This window comes from Solea senegalensis, linkage group LG11 (genome assembly GCF_019176455.1).
Source record: "Solea senegalensis isolate Sse05_10M linkage group LG11, IFAPA_SoseM_1, whole genome shotgun sequence".
NCBI lineage: Eukaryota > Metazoa > Chordata > Actinopteri > Pleuronectiformes > Soleidae > Solea > Solea senegalensis.
Window position 1 is genome coordinate 14,155,136 of NC_058031.1, and position 18,386 is coordinate 14,173,521.

At 40.8% G+C, this 18,386-nt stretch overlaps 3 protein-coding genes across 4 annotated transcripts; 2 read left to right on the forward strand and 1 right to left on the reverse strand.

The window, feature by feature from the left end:
- The first annotated feature begins 3,969 nt into the window (after window positions 1–3,969).
- ttll9 (tubulin tyrosine ligase-like family, member 9) lies at window positions 3,970–9,664 on the forward strand. The gene is made up of 14 exons (XM_044038365.1): window positions 3,970–4,094; window positions 5,024–5,070; window positions 5,144–5,236; window positions 5,877–5,988; window positions 6,070–6,255; window positions 6,337–6,405; window positions 6,621–6,711; window positions 6,865–6,905; window positions 6,997–7,084; window positions 7,245–7,303; window positions 7,385–7,581; window positions 8,435–8,548; window positions 8,932–9,056; window positions 9,164–9,664. Exons 1-14 carry the CDS (start codon window positions 4,068–4,070, stop codon window positions 9,232–9,234), a joined length of 1,320 nt encoding a protein of 439 aa, XP_043894300.1. The 5' UTR covers window positions 3,970–4,067; the 3' UTR covers window positions 9,235–9,664.
- fam217ba (family with sequence similarity 217 member Ba) lies at window positions 9,538–14,390 on the reverse strand. The gene is made up of 4 exons (XM_044038364.1): window positions 13,899–14,390; window positions 13,698–13,797; window positions 12,418–12,482; window positions 9,538–12,307 (listed from the first exon to the last, which is right to left on the reverse strand). The coding sequence occupies exons 1-4, from the start codon at window positions 14,003–14,005 to the stop codon at window positions 10,864–10,866; spliced, it is 1,716 nt and encodes a 571-aa protein (XP_043894299.1). The 5' UTR covers window positions 14,006–14,390; the 3' UTR covers window positions 9,538–10,863.
- An 84-nt stretch (window positions 14,391–14,474) lies between these two features.
- Window positions 14,475–18,311, forward strand: ppp1r3da (protein phosphatase 1, regulatory subunit 3Da). Of its 2 annotated transcripts, none has more exons than XM_044038366.1 (2): window positions 14,475–14,581; window positions 16,652–18,311. In XM_044038366.1, the coding sequence occupies exon 2, from the start codon at window positions 16,680–16,682 to the stop codon at window positions 17,601–17,603; it is 924 nt and encodes a 307-aa protein (XP_043894301.1). In that variant the 5' UTR covers window positions 14,475–14,581; window positions 16,652–16,679; the 3' UTR covers window positions 17,604–18,311. The 2 variants fall into 2 exon arrangements, with proteins under 2 accessions (XP_043894301.1, XP_043894302.1); XM_044038367.1 differs by lacking the exon at window positions 14,475–14,581 and adding an exon at window positions 14,682–14,871.
- The last annotated feature ends 75 nt before the right edge of the window (window positions 18,312–18,386 follow it).

Below are 18,386 nucleotides of genomic sequence, written 5' to 3' on the forward strand. Positions count from 1 at the left end.
AATTCCCCACGGATTAGATTTTGTGCCATACCCTTGTTCTCCGGTACAATCGCTGAGCTGGGAGAGAATTCCAGATAAATGAAGAACATATTCTGTTTTAGTCTGGTTCTGGTGGCAGGATGCAATATCGGGAAGTTTGCAGAAATGTAACGTGATACCCGCATGTTTAGGTATCATTGGTCTGATTGTGAAGGATCGCTTGCAACCTGGTCTGGTTTGAGATCATATGTTAACAGTTAGGCAGCAGCAGCAGCAGCAGAACCATAGATGAACAATTTCCTTTTCCTGTGTAAGGAAATAAAATTGATGTAGGGACATAATTGTTGTTACATCATGAAACATGTAAGTATTTAAAATGTATACCTGATTGCAGATGAAAACGCATTGTGGACCCAAGTATCCCTAACAGAATTCATTCCATTGTTTCATCACTGAATGTTTTTCCTCTTCCTGCTTTAGCCCAGTACCTTTATGTTTACTACTGTATATGCTCACATCTGCCTGTCTGCTTGTACATTTCTGACTGTCCTTGTTCAGTAGAGGGATCCTGATTTTAAAGCGTTTTCAGGCTTAGCTGGTAAAACATATGGTGCGGTTGTACATTCCACGAGGATTCCTTTCGCCACTTCACCATACTTTTCTTGGCCTTGTCTTACACTTTAGCAGAAACCATTATGGGCGTGCAAAGTCTGAGGATTTGCACTCTCATTACCCCTGAAGTGCTGCTGAGCTACTGAAGTATAGGGACCGGAGAAACAATAAACAGATGGCACCTCTCTGCGGCTGCAGATGTGTACACTGTATGTCTGATGATATGAGGAACAGTGATGTCACATACAAATGTAATAGATAAATACAAATGTTGGCAAAGGCAACATAGGCTCCAGAACGGATCTAATTATATGCAATAATTATTAAAAAAAACCACCAACATTTAGACTTATACAGTGGAATCTTACCATGACGTCTGTTTTCCCCAGCTGTTCATTAGATACAGTCTAAATCCTGACCGTATATTCTCTGCAGTCAAGTATATAAAGTAGGGATGTGCTGGGCATCTATTGTATCACAAAAGCTCATTTGATCTCAAACTGTGCCACTTCCTAATATACGTCAATGCGCAAAGTCTGAATGACTCATAGCTACATACTTCCTTTCCTTACATAACTTGACTCTGCAACATTTTCTTTTCACGTAGAGAAGAGCTGGAAGAGGGTATTAAGTCACGGCAGACAGGTCTATATGCCCAGCTGAACTTTCCACCACCATCATTCCCACGTGAGGACGATCACATTGAAGTCAGTCAGGAGTCAGCCTCCTTTTCCTGGTAACAGCTGATGCATCCCAGATTTCCTGTTCTTGTTATTGCTGTTGAGGGGAATATATGGTTTATGATTGATGGCAACCACACAACTGGCAGTATTTCACTCGTAATTGCCAATTTTGTTTCATTTTTCTCCAATGATGGTCTACAGTACATAGAGATGTGGTATGTTTTATTCTTTTCCCACTATTTCAAAGTGGATGAGCTGTGTTCTGACCTGGAGCACAATTGCTGAAATGAGGCAGGTGTAGACATTTTTCATACAATAGTGACGATGATGCAACTGCAAAGTCACAGTCTTCCATTGGCTCAGTTTCAGTTTATGATTTTAAACGAGAGGCAAAAGTCACACACACACCCTCATGCCACACACATTCTAAATTACACAGTAAAACTTGAAATGTGTTGAACCTCAAACACAAAAACAAATGCCATCGCAAGATGCTGGTGATGATAAGCAAAATTAAAGCTAAAAATACTGGCATAGGCCTAACTTTTCGTGTGCAGGAGAGTATGATTATTGTTCTACATTGCATAGAGAGTTTGTAGTTGGCTGTGATGTTCTGCCATGAACACTGATAAATAACTGCCTGCAGGTGTGGTGTGTGAGTCAGAACAGAGCCACCAGTTGCCATCTCATCACCATCAAGTCCGTTCTGACAGATCTTAGACTCTACTACCAGTTTGTTAGTGGCTTAACACTGAAACACACACACACACACAGAGAGCTACTTGGGGAGACACAGGCAAATTGAGGGCATGGTGTTCCTGGAGCAGATGTATTGCAATATGAGTGTAATGTAAATATGATACAACCTCTATATGTGTAATAATAATAATTATCAGCAAGCTTTGACGTGTTTTGGTAATTATATTCATTCTTAAGCTAATATTAGACACACCTCATAGCTTTAGCTGATCTCGACAGGTTGGGAGTATTTTTTGACACCTTTTTGGAAACTAGCAACATTTCCTCTGGAGAAAAAAAAACAAACAAAAAACACTAGGGTATTAGGTTTTTTTTCAGTCTAAGGACTGAGCAGTTGATTGAATTTGAATGTGGTGTTGGGAATGCGTTAAGAAGAAGACTGTGTCTGTTCCTCACCTTTGTGATGATTTAAAACAAAAATATTACAACTACATGTTGTGTTTGTAATGGTTACATTACTTATCTGCATGGTTCATTGTTTTGAGACAGGGTTTTGGCTCTGCTGGGCTGAGCAACTTTATCACTTGTCACTCATACTGCAAAGAGGCCTGCACTTTTTTTCTAGCCACTTGGTTGTAAGCTGGCCAGATCATGAACGAATACATATATTCAGTTAAGTCCAACTAAGTCTAGCCTGTTGTAATTATTTATGTCAAAGTCTATAGTGTACAGTTGATTGTTTGAATATTGGTGGGTGGCATTTGCATAACTTTTTACAGGAATCTGTACAGTAATGGCAGCACGGTGTTAAAAACAACAAATGCAAATGTTTTTGTTTTTTTGTTTTTTCATGAAATATGTATGGAATGAGCTGTTTGTATGCTATTAGTGTGATTAGTGTTATGTTATTAGTCTGAGTTTTATTTATTAGTCCCCTTTGTTGTCAATAGAATAGCAGCGTTCATCCTGTCTCACATTACCCAGCCCTTGTCCCCTGTGTTTGTAACTTTTCTTCCAGGTTCACACTTCATAAATGCGTCGTTATCGTGGTTATAAAGTACTTATGATCCATATTTTTCTATTTTCTATTGTTTGTTATTATTGACTTTAATTGCTTTGTGTGTTTTTGATCTTGTCTTATACTGCTGCTCAACCAATTCCCTCTGGGGATAAAAAAAGAAAAAAAGAAAAGGTCTGCTTGACTTGACTTGACTTGAAGCATGATCCATCTCTCTCCACTTCAGACTGCTCTTTTCATAATCTTCTTGTCATGGTAAATCACTGGGTGCAATCACTGTTCCATTTATCCCTTGGGCATATTTTGTCATCTAAAGTCATACAAAACAATTCAGCGAGATGCATTTGAAATGTTAGAAACATGATGCGTACGTATGCCTTTATTCGTGCTATAATTCTGATCATTGCCTTGCATTTACTCTTGTCAGATTAAAGCATTTAACATTAGATGTTGGAATAAAAAGAATTAAATGAGTATCTTTAGCTTTGCAAGTTTGGGTCATATTTCTACTTCAAAAAACAAAACATTCTATAAATATATAATAATAATATACTTGACATTAACATACATACTGATATGTTATTATAGAAAATACGTGTTGTGAATAATTTGACACGTTAACTGCGAGTGCTCAAAGAAAAATATACCATAATGCCATTCCTGGTGATAGGTGATATTCTACTCTGGGTTTTGGCGCCACACTGTGGTGATTTAATGTAACGTTAAGGATTGATGATGATTTTTTATACAGCAGGTACAGTTAAAGCAAATAGCGAAAGCAAAATAACATGCAGTAAAGGTTGCTTATTTTTAAAATAAATTATCAACCTCCTGTGAGCGTTTGCTGCGTTCATGAACCTGTGTTCAAGCTTAAGCTGTGCATGAAGTGGTGGTTGAGAGCTTCGCTACGGAAACAACAACAGGACAAACTCTGTCTGAGAATCGGTTGTGCGGTTTCCATGGCAACGGAAACTGAAACACTGTATCGTCCGTCCAGCATGCCGTCGCTAACCACCTTCATTTACTTACACATGGAAACATCACTCTAGTCACCGTTTACTGCTGCTTTTTGCAGGATGTGTGCATCCGTGTCAAAGAATAAGGTAAGGATTTCCTGTTTACATGAGAGTGTTATTGACTTTTTTTTATATTTATTACTTATTGCACATATGAGAAAGAATTTAAAACATTTAAATAATGCATAAAAAAACACAGAAATTGGAAAGCTGAAATATTAGAGGGTAAATAAATGGGAAGGAGGAGCCAACAAAGGAAGAGAAAGGCTTGTTGTGTTCAATTTTATGAATTTCTCTTTGTGGAGTTTACAGAGAATATGTTTTAGGCAGTGGCGTGCACAGACATTTGGAAGGGCATGGGGCAAAAATTAAAACTAGTGTACTGTAGGGCAGGTGGCAATAATAAAATCATTTACCAAATTCTCTCACACACCTGTGTACAGCAACATCCTTTACAGCTCAGCATCACTTTCTGTCACCACGATGGGCATTTTCTGTACAGCATGGGATATTATTTCCTCTAAGGACACCCTTTGGGACGCTGTCATGTAGGAACAGTAGGGAACATCATAATCATTTTTGATTGGAAGGTCACCCATAGCAACAAAGCTGCAAGGTCATCTCATAGGGCTTCTGCAGAGCTTGATGATGAGCTGAGCATTGGAATCAGGTGTGTTGGAGCAGGGAGACATCTAACACATGCAGGGCAGTGGGTTCCCAGGACCAGGATTAACACACACTGTTGTTGGTCCCTGTATTATTTTTCTCCACCAGAAAGGCACTTTTATTTTTTAAGTCCATATTGTGCTTTAGATGCTACATATGTGTATGCAACTGGTTTTAGGTTTTCAATTGGGTGCTTTAACTCAATCCATGAGAGATAAAAGCTATAGTGCTAGGCCAGAGCCAGATGAGTAGCTGACTGATGAGTAGTTTGCAGTGCCACTGTGTAAGTGCAAATAAGTCGTCAGAGTCATCAGATCATTGGGGCGAGTTTGTTCTCTGTGCCTCTGCAGACATCTGGATACAAAGGTTCAACGGACTGCTGCAAAAACGAAGAGCGGTGAGTGTCGTTTCACATCACACATCTCACAAGTATGGCTTCATACATTGATTGTGTTCCAATGTCCTCACAGGGAGGGAAAGACTTGTGTGCGTTACAAATGTATCCTGCCCAATTCCATCCAGAATGTCCTGCGCCAAAGACCAGGCTGGGTTGAAGTCAGAGAGTGAGTGTGGCGTCGTCGTGCTGCAGGGATGCTCATCATGGTCACACACAGTCACAAAGTACAAGTATCATTCCAGAAAATGACTTTGGTAGAAGTTGAAGTCACTTTTTACAAAATTACTTCAGTAAAAGTCTTAAAGTATATGACATTTACTGTACTTAAGTGTCAAAAGTAATTAAGGTTTAGAAATAAAATTATATAAAAAAAAGTGAGGAGTTAGGACTGAGCCAGCTCAGTGGTAGAGAAAGTTGTCATTCAATTGGAAGGTTGGGGGTTCAGTTCCTGGCTCTGCTAGTCTATGTGTGTCCTTGAGCAAGACACTTAACCCCATGTTGAAGCGTGTAAATGGCTAAATGGCAAAACTGTAGTGTAAAGCAGTTCATCAAGACAAGAAGCGATCTATATAAATACTGACCATTACCAACTCTTCTTCTTATGATTTTACTTGGTAGTAACGAGTAACAAAGATAGTTAAGGGACATGTAGTGGAGTAAAGGTAAAAGTTACTAGAAATATAAATAACAAAGTAAAGATTTGTGAGTTTTATGCTGAAGTACAGTATTTGTACTTTGTTACATTACAACACTGGTCACACCTTGTTGAATTTACTGCGTTATATCTCTTCTTCTCCTCCTCACAGTGACAGTGAGTGGGATTTCAACTGGTGTGACGTCGGCTGGCTCAGGGAGAATTATGATCACTTGTACATGGATGAACATGTAAGGATAAACCACTTTCGCAACCATTATGAGGTGAGTGAACAATCGAGCATGTGTTATTATAATAACTGACATACTTTAACGCTTTCTGTGCTTCTTTGTCGTACGTTACAGTTGACGCGCAAGAACCTCATGGTGAAAAACCTCAAAAGGTACAGGAAAGTTCTTGACAGAGATATAGGCCACATGGAGGCATCGAGGTGTGACTTTTTCCCCTGCACCTTTGCACTGCCCAGCGAGTATCACCTCTTTGTAGAGGAGTTCAAAAGATGTCCTGGCAGCACGTGGATCATGAAGCCGGTCAGATGGTTTTTGATTCTGTACTTAGGTGGCCCAAGGTACGTGGAAATTCAATGTCTAAATGTGGTATGTTTTATTTAGGTGGCAAAATCTCAAGGGAAAGGCATTTTCCTGTTCAGGAAACTGAAAGATATCATGGAATGGAAGAAGGTAACCAAACACACACACACACACTCACTGTTTTCCATAAGGTCAGAGGCCATTGCATTGACTTACATTGATGTCCTGGAGAGTTACTCTAACCTTATCCATAAATACTACTGGTCTAATCCTAAACCTGGCCCTAACCACCCTAAGCTCAACTTTAAAACTAAACTAAACTAAATGACACACTTACTCTGACTGATTATGCTGTGCTCCCACAGGATGGTGCCCGCTCAGAAGAGCAGAAGGAATCAGCTCAGGTGGAAAGCTATGTGGCACAGCGCTACATAGAGAACCCATACCTGATTAATGGTAGTGAACTGTACATTTTATTCATAAATCCAATTTTGAAGAATCATTAACATATTGTTCATCACTACTTACAAAAAAAGACTAAATGAGATCAAGCAGTTTAGTGAGCAATTGAAAGTATAACCTTTTTTATTCTTTTTTTTGCCCCCACAGGGAGGAAATTTGATCTGAGGGTGTATATTCTGGTCACATCAGTATGTACTGAACCGTCTTAACACAGTATTCTACAAGAACGTTGATGTTTTTCTCTGCATTCATCAAACGGTGTGTGTGCTTGTGCTTCAGTACGCTCCTTTGAAGGCCTGGCTGTATCGAGATGGCTTCGCCCGCTTCTCAAGCACTCGCTTCTCCCTGAGCAGTATTGATGACAAATGTATCCTTTTTTTCAGTTGTTTCATCATGACATATTGTCGCCATTCGTTTGAAAGCAGACAAACCTATGGGAAGTTAAATTTGTATAGCCTGGATTCTGCCAGTCACAAGTCATCCAGTCTGTCAAATGTCCCATCATGTCCTTAGTGTCTGTTTTTTAGACATGCATCTGACCAACGTGGCTGTTCAAAAAACAGCACCTGACTATGACCCTGAAAAGGTGAGTAATTCAAGGAAAACACGTTAGATTGTTATTGTTCTGTCACTTATATTTCTGCTTTGTTTATCCAACTTTATATAGGGATGTAAATGGCAGATGCAGCAGCTTCGAAGATACCTGACTGCAAAACACGGCAGAGCGGCGGTCGAGACTCTATTTACAGAGATGGATAACATCTTTGTCCGCAGTCTCCGGAGTGTACAAAAGGTCATGATAAATGACAAACACTGCTTTGAGCTCTACGGGTACGACATTCTACTGGATGTAAACCTCAAACCGTAAGTCCTTACGCACACACACACACACTGAGCTCATGTCAGCATGGCCGTTGGTTTTCACCTGTAAGTTTACATGCACCACCAAGGCATGAACGTATGTTCACCAATAAGAGAAGAGAAGCACAGGCACAGGCACAGGCAAGCCAACATGGAACACATGTGACTCATCATGGACACGTCAAAACAAAGCAGTAAATCTGCCAGTATCACATTCTTGAAATAACCTGAGAACATAACTCAGCAGCATATTTGAAAAAACTGACAGGTACGCAGTAAATAATTGCACACCTCTGTAAATAACATCACATGCTAATGATAGTGTCACTCCCTCACGTATATGTGTTAACTGACAAAAATATGTGCGGTAATGAGAGATAAGACACAAGGGAAGTGAGTAAAAAAACACAAAAAAATGTTATTAGGTCATGACGTAATGTAAGTGGGTCACTGTGTGTAGCAGTGAGAAGTGTGTGTATGATATGAATGTTGAGTAAAAGAAGCCAGGGCTGGACCACAAATGCTTTTAGAGACAGTCTTCATTCCATTTCTGACAGACAGTGCATAAAACATACAAAAAAACATCAGTTAGTGACACATTCATGATGCATGAAAATCTGATGCAGCCTGGGAGCCGACTGACCTCAAGCATAAACCCTACAAAGCTTCAGATTGATCAAACTTGCTTGTGCCACAGGAGAAGCTGTAAAAACAACCTGAAACGTCTTTTTTTGTCACTTTAACAAAGATGTAGACTTGCAGGTGACGACCCATCAGCACTGAAGTGACTGACGTTACATCAAACCATGTGCCATGCTATGCAACTGTATGGTCGTCATCCTCCATCTCTTTGCAGGTGGTTAATTGAGGTGAATGCCTCTCCCTCGTACACTCCCAGTGGTCAAGAGGATTACGAGATGAAGTGCAGACTGCTGGAAGACACTTTGAATGTTGTCGATATGGAGGGAAGGTAAAGGCCTCATCCCTCATCATTTGTTTAGGTTTTTTTGTCCCTAGTTATTGATCAATCACATTATCTGCTTCTTGGCATTAATGTATCCAAATTAGGAAATATAATTTACGGCACAACTGTTTAGCAAACTTTAGATTATGGGTGGAAAAAGGTACTAACCCCAGCCATGGGGGGCTACATCCAGTGTACGCCTAGTGCTGGTCTCAAGCCTGGATAAACAAGAGAGTTGCATCGGGAAGGGCATCAAAAAAAAATCTCTGCCAAATCAAATATGTGAAAACGCAGATAAAGAGTAAAACACATGAACTGATTAAATTCTCTAGAAAAAAACTATGCAACACAAATCTGAGCTCAAATGAACTGTTCTTTTCCCTCATTAGGTTGACGGGCAAGGAGAAAAGGGTGGGTGGCTATGATCTCATGTGGAATGATGGGCCTGTCTATAGAGAGGATGCCAACCTCGAAACATTTGGGAGTTCATGTTTCACAGCTAACACACACTTAGGTAACTGCACTGTGGAGCTAATGCGAGCCTCTTTGGCCAACGATACATGCAAGTACTACACTTCATCAGGTGGCTATGTCTTTACCATTTATGTTTGCTTGTTGCAGGGTGTGTGAATGACAGAGAGCGGCAGCTTCGCCAGCTACTAAAACCATATCCAGGCCAGAAGAGGATATAATCGCATTCATAATGGTAGAAAGTGTCATCATCACGGTGGCTTCTGGGTGTGTATGTTTTGGAGACAGACACCATTGAACAAGACAAAGTATGACATCAGTAACACTTAATTACTTCTGTGTGATGAATTGACTTTAAAAAAAAAACTGACTGTGCTAAACTAATGAAAACCTTTTAATACATTATATTGCAGACTTCAAAGACAAAGACTTCAAAACAAACTTGCAACTGAATTAGTTTTATTTATTGACCATGAGCGTTGTTTTAGATAAGTAACTAATAATAAGCCAAAAGATGATGCCCCTTGTGTTCAAAACATTTATTTCTGTGCCTTACAAATACTTGCATTCAACACTGAGAAAATACATACCACAAACTTTTTGCGTGTGTGTGTCACCACAATGTACACTTCAATAATAACGTTGCCACTCCTGGACCTTTATCTATGGCTTTGATGCTGCACATAAGTATTAAGTAAAGAGAGGCAATCTCAGTAAGACACCATTTACACTGATGAAATGTTCCCATCAATCATTTGCACATGGTAAACCACAAGAAACACATAAGACGCTCCAATGTACACAGTGTTCTAACGACTTCAAGTGTTGAACTAGCTCATCACTTATGAATGTATTTAAGTTTTCATGAATCCTGCAAATGGCCGAAAGGTACAGCATTAATAGAGATGACATGACATTCAGTTCTATTACTAAAAATCTTATTTTTTCTTTCTGTGCATGACAATGTAAACATAATAATGACAGTGATGAATAAAAGTCAACTGCAACACTCTTCATAAATAGAACTATGGTATATAAAATTTGGAAAAATATGCTTTTACATCCGTAGCAAACATCACACCATCTTCTCCAATGAGATAAAGAGCTCAGCTCTATGCAAAATACAGTTCATTCTCAAGACTACAATTCAAGCTGTTCAAGCAGGAAAAGCCCTTGTAACAAAAAAGTAAAACCAAAGTACAAATATATCATAAACAAATTACGTTACTGCAGTACATACCACTTATTGCACCTCCTCCTTTTCAGCCAAAGATGCTTAAATTGAAAAAAACCCATCTGAAAACATGAGGCACAAAAATAACAAAATAAAGAGCAACATCAAGTAAGAGCATCAAATACAAATACATTCCTACATCAAAAACTGTATGGTCTCATTTGATGAATGAAATGTGATGACCTGTGTGAAACATCACTATGGATTAGAAATGCTAAAAGCTGTCCAACAGTACAGTAGATGCTTATTTTACACCTGTGTCAACACTGGTAGTACATTGAGAGATTAGTGCAATGCAACATGAAAGCTGTGTTTTAAGAATCTTAGTAGAGTTAAGGGTTATCACGAACTTTTGGTCAAAACACAACTAAATCATATTATTAGTGTATATTTTAAATTAAATTCTGTGTTCAATTCTGTTATTATGTCATATGTTGTTTTATTCTAGCTACTCAAACTCTGATAGTTTTGACCTTTTGAAGGCAGCACACCACAGGCTGATTTAGACTTAGATGTTAGTAGTACACAGATTACATAGAAAGCAAGCATAGTTTCAAGCTCCTGTGTCAAGTAAGCACAAGGTAAAGCACTGTACTGAAGATTTATATACTGTAGGCTACTTTGCAACAAAATGCACATTTTTCATTTTACCATTCTGTTTACTGGTAAGCGGTGCCTTGGTGAGCAACTGTGGCTCTTTAGCAGCTCTTTTCATGGAAGTTTTAGTGGCGTGACCGGCTCCTTCCGTTGTCTGCCAGTCCTTTTCTACCCTCTTAGAGGTGACGACCTCTCTCTTACTTGCAGCAAAAACACGTTTATCTGTGATGGCTGATTTAACGTCACCAGGCTCTTTTTTGACATCTGTCTCAGAGTTGGCTCTGACGCGGCTTTTCCTAACCTGACCTCTACAGTTTGGGTTAGTCCCAGATTCCTGGGGTTGCTTTCGAGCATTGCCAGTGGCCTGCATGTGCCTGAGGTGACTCCTTCCAGCTGAAGGGCTCACTGCGGTCTGGGTTCCTCCTCCTCCTCCTCCTCCACCCCCACCTTGTCCTGCTGGGTTCTTTCCATCAGTGGAAGGTGCCCGGGTCTCGCTGCTGCTCCGCTTTGCTGGTGCCCCAGCCCTGGCTCTGCGCTCAAGCAGTGGGCTTAGTCGTGAGTGCCGCTGGTAGGCGTAAGCGGCGCAGCTTCCGTTGCACATTGGGTAGCGAATGTTACAGTGAGGACAAACTGGAAAGCGTGAAAGCTGGTGCTGGGTGGATGCAGGAGATGGTGGGTTGTTAACAGGTGTAAATGGAAAGGCTCGCTGGCTCTGCCGTAACCCTTTAGGGGAGTTGAGACGGGACGGTGGCGCTGTGTGAGGCCTGGGTGAGTGAGCTGTGGTGGCAGAGAGGAAGGCCTGTGGCCTTAGACGACTTCCTGCAGGACGATTACTCTCTGCCTGCACTGTCTGGATCTGGAGCCACTCCAGTTGCAGCAGCCTCTCCAGATACTTCTCCAACAGCCCTACAGGTTTGGGCCTGGGGGCACCACGGCCCTCTGTATGAAGAAACACTGCCAGCTGTCTCAGGCTCCAGCTGTTGAAGGGAGGAGGCAGAAAGTCTGGGTAACTGTAGCTGGGTTTGTCAGTCTCATCTTCATCACCAACAATGCCACAGGGTCCCGGGAAGTCTGGGGGAAAGTCATTAGTGTTGATGACCTCAGCTCGCAGGTTGAGGTGTGGAGGAGTACAGGGCGTACAAGGAGAAGGCAGCACTGGCAACCTCTCAGAGTCTGACAGATCACTGGCGCTGTCGGTGTCATCATCTTTCTGGTTGTAGTGCTGTTGTAGTGCCTCTGGGGTGGGAGCGGGGGAGTGTGTTAGAGGGTGTGAGGGCATGTGTCGTAACCCTGATATTGGGGAGAGGGGCAGGGAGAGGGCTCTGCGATTTTTCCCCATCCCCCCACGGTTCAGCTGTAACTCACTGCCACACAATGACATCTGTTGATTTTCTCGTTTATCCTCTTTCCTATGCACAGATGAGGGTTTGCAACGTTGAGTTCTCAAATCTCCTTCTTCTGGGCTGGAAAAGTGACAAATGAGAGTGAAAGGAGAGTAAGTTGAGGATTTTAGGGGATTAGTGTACCTGAAGCAAAGGATTTATTATGACTGCACATCATTTTCAACTCATACCTGGAGAGTTTGCTTGTGTTGCGGGAAATGCCAGATTTAAATCTTCCACCCTTTGATTGGGCACCCTGTAAATCAGTCATTGCAGGAACTGTCAGATCACTTCTGAGTTTTATGCATCATGTAATACATACTTACTTTACAATGTCATGATAAAAATGTCTGTACACCACCATGGACCTGTGACAGGACGAAGCAATAGATTTTCCAGGAAAACAGTTTTCTTTCAGCCGCAGTGGAGCAGAGCAGTTAGAGCAGTTACACATCATTCTTTTGCTCAGTTCACTGCCTCTACAAATCTAGTAGAGCAAATTATTGGGACACCTTTGTTGGTCGCGAGGGAGAACACATCATGGATGTGGGAAGATTTTGTAACTGTGGATGCTACGTAAACAATATCAACATAAGAGGGACTGTGGTTGTACTGAATATCAGCACAGCTGTGATGCGGTTGTAGGCACAAGGCCACTGGCCGAGTGCCACAGATATCAGATAACGACAGCATGACGTTGACTGTGATACTGCTTTTAAATAGCAGTTCTACAAGCACTATTTAATTTAAAAAAAAATTAGAAGCTACAAAAGGTTATGTTTTTTTATATTTAACCAGGTGTATGGCTCCCCCACCAAAAACACCCAGATTGATATTACTGTTGCCTAGCAACACAAACAATGAGTATATCATGCGTGCTACACAGGTTATGCCCACTACTTTGGTTCACCATGTATGTTTCTATTGTGCAACCAGAAAAAAAAAAGGTCTGTTGCGAGTTTGGTAGTTTGATTGAAACTGATGAGCTGAGTTAACAGCTTGGGCTCCGGTAACGTTTTAAGGAACTTTCAGATCTGCGAGACAGAACACGTTTTTTTGTTCAGGCTATATTTTTTGTATTCATGACATACTATAAATCATCATGCTTTTACTGCTATGTCACCAGTGCCCACTCCCTGCCATGATTTGGAACTGCTGCATCTCACTTGTGTCTCTCCCTACACCACCAATAATGAGATAATACAGTTATAAGACCCACTACTCGGTGTTACTTGGAAGTGGACTTGTGTAAACTATGAGGTAGATGGCAGGGTGTGATGATATCTTCCTTGTTTGTTGCCATGGAAATTGGACACCGGATATTCCTGTTTCAATTGTTCAATGTTTAATCAACAAGTCTTTGTTTGTCTTAATCAAAGGTATTACAATAAATATCACGTGTGAACTTGTTTCTGAGGTATTGCTGGATTTTTATATAATCAATACAGTTACTGATCTGCCATTTACTCACCTTCTGCACAGCCATCACTGTGTCCTTATCCTGACCCGGTCCTGGGAGACCAGATTTCATTTGGCCCACTGCTTTCTTCATCTTGTTACCTTTCTTTGAACTGTGGAAACATGATAGTGGTTTATCAGGCTCGTGGGTCTGAGACAAAACACAAGGTAGTTATCTTATTTTTTTTAAATGCATTTATAAAATCAAACATACCTGGTAACAGGTACGCTATTTTCTGTGTTTTTTACCCGAATCTTCTCTTTGGAGACGACGCGTTTCAGTGTCGTGGATGCTGTGCGTTCCTGCATGATAGGGCCCATGTTGACTGTAGCCAGGTGGGATGTTGTTTTCAGTCCAGCACCGTTAAATGACACGTTAGCTAAAGGACCCAACCGACATCTCGGATAAGATGCTCCATTACGAGAATGAGGTTAAAAACACATTTTTTCTCAGAAGTGGTGCAATGCATCATTGCGCAGATGTCGACAGTCGGGTCTCCACTGCAGGTTTAACTGGTCCTCACACTGATGTCGAGCCGCTTCTCTGCTTCACTAACAATTCAACGATTGTTTTTTCTTCAAGGCAGACGCACCTCTTTTTCGTCTGTCATCTTCACCGCCATTAAAAATGCAACGACACTGCATACGCTTTGTTTGGCTCCTCGTCCCAGGCAGATAGGTTTGTTTACCTGCTGCTGACTGGCTCGCAGCTCGTGTGCGAAGTGGGCATCACGGGTGCATTGTGGGAGTTGTAGTACATGCGTACCAGACGCTCTTTCGAACGGAAGTGGCACACTCTCCCTGGTGAGTTAACTTACGACAGATGGACAATGACTTAGAAAAGCATAAGGGACAACCTCGTGTTTCACAGAGGATTTAGACATGACACATACAGCGGTGAGTGTTTATCTCAGTTCCCTCTGTCTCCCATGAACCAACAGTGGTTTTCTGGTCTGTTCGCAGCTTCCTACTAGCTGCGCGCAGGTTAGCAGATCTGCACTGTATGAACTTGTTCCTGTGTTGTACTGTTGTGGTCGTGATCGTCGATTACAAATCAGCGTAATTTTGGCTGGCAGAGGTGACCGTACACAGAGGCAGAGAAACGCACAGCACTAATAAATATCACTTTACATGGAAGATCTGGAATCAGGTTTCGTCCTGCTGCACGCGGATTAGAGTTTCATATGGTGAGATGATGTCTGCGTCTATTGTTATATTATTATTCTCATTCGATGAACCAAAAGCTGCAGCTGCACATAGAGTGGGAGAAATGAGCTGTGTGCATTTAGGCACGTACGCCCAGAGTGCACTTTCTTCTCATGTGGAGAGTGTTTCTGTTTCGTCCATTTGTCATCAACAAAATTGTTGTTTATTTAAATCGGCACATGAATGCCAGTATATTAGGTATAAGAAGTCCACGTTATGTTACAGCTGGGTCATTATGCTTTTTGGCCAGACTTTATTTTGCGACGTAACGTGACGTAATCAGGCCTGGCACCAGGCACAGCTGTGTTTATGCACCTCTGTTTATTACTTTACGTTTACTTATACATTTTCTGATTTTTTTTAAATGGAATAAATGTATTTATTTAACCATGGAATATCTCCAGAAAGGCAACAAATAACATTAGACTATGGTTTAAAAAGTTACAATCACATTAAAGAAGTTGTTTTTTAAGAAATGTATTGCATTAAGTCATAAAATTACCATACGAACAGGAGGTAATTAGTTTTACTTCAAGACTGATTGAGGCTAGGACAGGGGTCTGCAACCTATAGTATGAGAAGAGCCACTTTTGATCTCTCTCTCCTCCCAAATATAATTCATCTGGATCCACACAACCTATTTGACCCATAAAATGAAGATATCGTCCTGTAGTTAGTTGAATTTGTGAAATTTAAGAACTACCAATGAGAAAACTGTTGACATTTCAAAGCTGTTCAAATAAAAAATGACCCACTTTGAAATAAATAAAACAGTGTTTGGATTTTGTCAACATACGTATGTGGATCCAAATAAGCACTCTCTTCATGTACACATGATTGAGTTGGGAATGGCTTTTCATATTTTAAACACAGGTCTGTTGAGTTTGGGGAGGTTTTTTAAATGTCGCATTTGATGTAGACATGGGGTGTGACGCATATTTTTAGTTGATGAAATATTGAAACACTTTTATTTATCGCCTTTTTACATCAGTCACAGTGTTGCTGCTATGTTTATTTAGCCACTGCAGACACTGTACTGAAGTACACTCACTTATACTCAATAAAAGGTGTTCAGTTTGAGAGACAGACATTTGAGTACAATAATAGTTTTCTTCTCTGAAGCTACAGGGAGCCACTGCAGAGGGGCTTAAGAGCACCATGCGGCTAGACACCTGGACTAGGAGGAAGCACAACAGCAACGTGCTGCTAGTAAAGGGAGATGCTCCAGTAGGTTGGAGTTTGGCTGGAAAACACAGAGTTGGCCATGGAGAGTTTCAGTAAAGAAACCCAGTTAAATGCTTCTAGTAACTGGGTAGCAAAAGGAGTGGGGTGGATTTGAAATGTACACAGAAGTTATGGAGTATAGCTTTAATTTGAGCACTTGCAAATGAACATAAAAGTAACAAATGCCAAATATTGTTCATGTTTATGAATGACTTTCCCTCAGGGGAGGTGCACAGACACAGCTGTGGCTTGCATTTCTTTCTCTCTTGCAATCATTCATTGTCACTGATCAGGACCAGAGTTTTAAGTTGCACAACCATGAAATTCAAGCAGGAAACCACCTTGTCTGTCTAGAGTTCCTTTGTTTCAGCACGACAGCATGGACCTGTAGTCACATATATGTTTGTTATTCATTTTGTTTTGTAGAAGCTTGACTTAAGGGAACAGTTTAGGGGCTCAAGCTTAAGCTCTTAACCGCCCTCGAAGCGCCGGGTCGAAAAAATATTCATAAATTGTGCTTCTTTTCTTTCTTTAAAGGTGAGCAGGACACCGGTTCTCACAGAGCATGGATAAAAGGTGGTTTATAGGACACAAGGGGATTTCCTCTACAAAATCTGAAACGCAGATATCCACATTCTGCAGCAATGTCTCAAGGCCCACTATAACTATCAAGCTGACTGAAATGCTTCAGGCTGATAAACCAAATGCAGTAAAAAAGCCAATTCCCATCCGTCCCCCAAGCCCCAGAGTCCCTATGCTAAGTGATCAATGTTTCCGCCGCAGCCTCTCTTTTGAACCCACTCCTAAGCCCATCATCCAAAAACGGTCACGCTCTCTGCCGTCAACACCAGAGAGGAAGAAACAATGCAGAAATGTGGGTGTGCGGTTTGTTGACTCTTTGGGGCTTGACCTGGAAGACATCAAACTTTTCCGATCTGGAGACGATCCATTGGTACCACAACATGTTACCCTTAGATTGTTGATGGGGGCAGAGATGGCAGATGGGAGGCACCTGGAGATCTCCTTGCCATATATGAAGCCACTTTTTCCTGAGCAACCTGGTGACCAGCAAGGTTTCCTGCATCGTCTCTGCAAGCAGAAAGTTTGTCTGGAGGAGGTCTTGTGTTTTGAATTAGGTGTCATCGGAATCACCCAGGTCATCAACTTGGAGTTTGAGAAAGATGTCACAATTCGCTATTCATTTACAGAGTGGAAGAGCTGCACTGAAACTAAGGCCTCATGGGTGTCCACGACCACCAAGACCTGGGAAGGAGGAGGGGGCCCACTCAGTTGTGATATATTTCGTTTCCACCTGCCTGTTCCTCCATTCTTGCAGCCAGGAGCAGTGTTGGAGTTTGCCATTCGTTACAACGTCTGTGGGAATGAATACTGGGACAACAACAATGGCGAGAATTATAAGTTAGTTTGCCATAACTACAAGCTCACTGTGCCTAAAGAATGTGAGGATAGCATGGTGCACTTCATTTAAGATGCTAAAAATCTATTAGAAGCACTTTATGACTTCAGTTATCAAGAGAAGTTAAAATGTATAACTGCTTTGCCACAAAATGTCCATTGTGTTAGTCTAATGCTAACACAGGATTACTTTGAATCAATTTTGATTTAAGTGTAACTGTTTTTTGCAGAGTGAAAATTCATTTATGCACTTGATGCCAACTTTAATGCCACTAAGTGTTATAGAAAGATTCAGTTAGACTGAATTGAATGCACTTCAGCTGAGTATTTCAGAATCAGAAACACTTTATTAATCCCTGGGGGAAAATTGCTGAAAGTGAAAGTTATTCCCACACTTGGCATAATATTAAGTTCTCCTGGGCATAAAACCAGTAATCCTCACCATATGGGAGTATGATGAGAAAATGTATTGTACAACACTAGGATTTGGTTTACTGAATCATTTTTGCTTGTACTCTGAGACAATTATTATTATTAAAAATAATAATAATAATAAAGAACTAGTACACATATTCAACTCATTACCTCTGACAAGGATGTTATGTTTTTGGCCACAATTGTCTTTCTTTCATTCTGTCTGTTTGTGAGCAGGATAACTCAAAGAGTATAGACCTTTGATTACATATTCTGGGGACACTTATACATTTATGTGCCATATTGAGTTTCTGAGTTGCGCACCCTGTTAAAAATTACACACGATTAAAATATGCATAGAAAAATATGTTGTCTCTCTTTTTCATTCACATTTCTATTATATACGGTGTTTAACAAATTTATTGGACCACCTGTCATAAAA

Excerpts from the sequence above, each read along its gene's own strand:
- ttll9 (XM_044038365.1), top strand. The coding sequence starts at position 4,068 with ATGTGTGCATCCGTGTCAAAGAATAAG. Across the intron at positions 6,712-6,864 it reads GAACCCATACCTGATTAATG|GGAGGAAATTTGATCTGAGG; the intron begins GTAGTGAACTGT and ends TTGCCCCCACAG. Across the intron at positions 7,304-7,384 it reads CTGACTATGACCCTGAAAAG|GGATGTAAATGGCAGATGCA; the intron begins GTGAGTAATTCA and ends AACTTTATATAG.
- fam217ba (XM_044038364.1), bottom strand. The coding sequence starts at position 14,005 with ATGGGCCCTATCATGCAGGAACGCACAGCATCCACGACACTGAAACGC. Across the intron at positions 13,798-13,898 it reads AATAGCGTACCTGTTACCAG|TTCAAAGAAAGGTAACAAGA; the intron begins GTATGTTTGATT and ends ATGTTTCCACAG. Across the intron at positions 12,483-13,697 it reads CAGTGATGGCTGTGCAGAAG|GGTGCCCAATCAAAGGGTGG; the intron begins GTGAGTAAATGG and ends ACTGATTTACAG.
- ppp1r3da (XM_044038366.1), top strand. The coding sequence starts at position 16,680 with ATGGATAAAAGGTGGTTTATAGGACACAAGGGGATTTCCTCTACAAAA.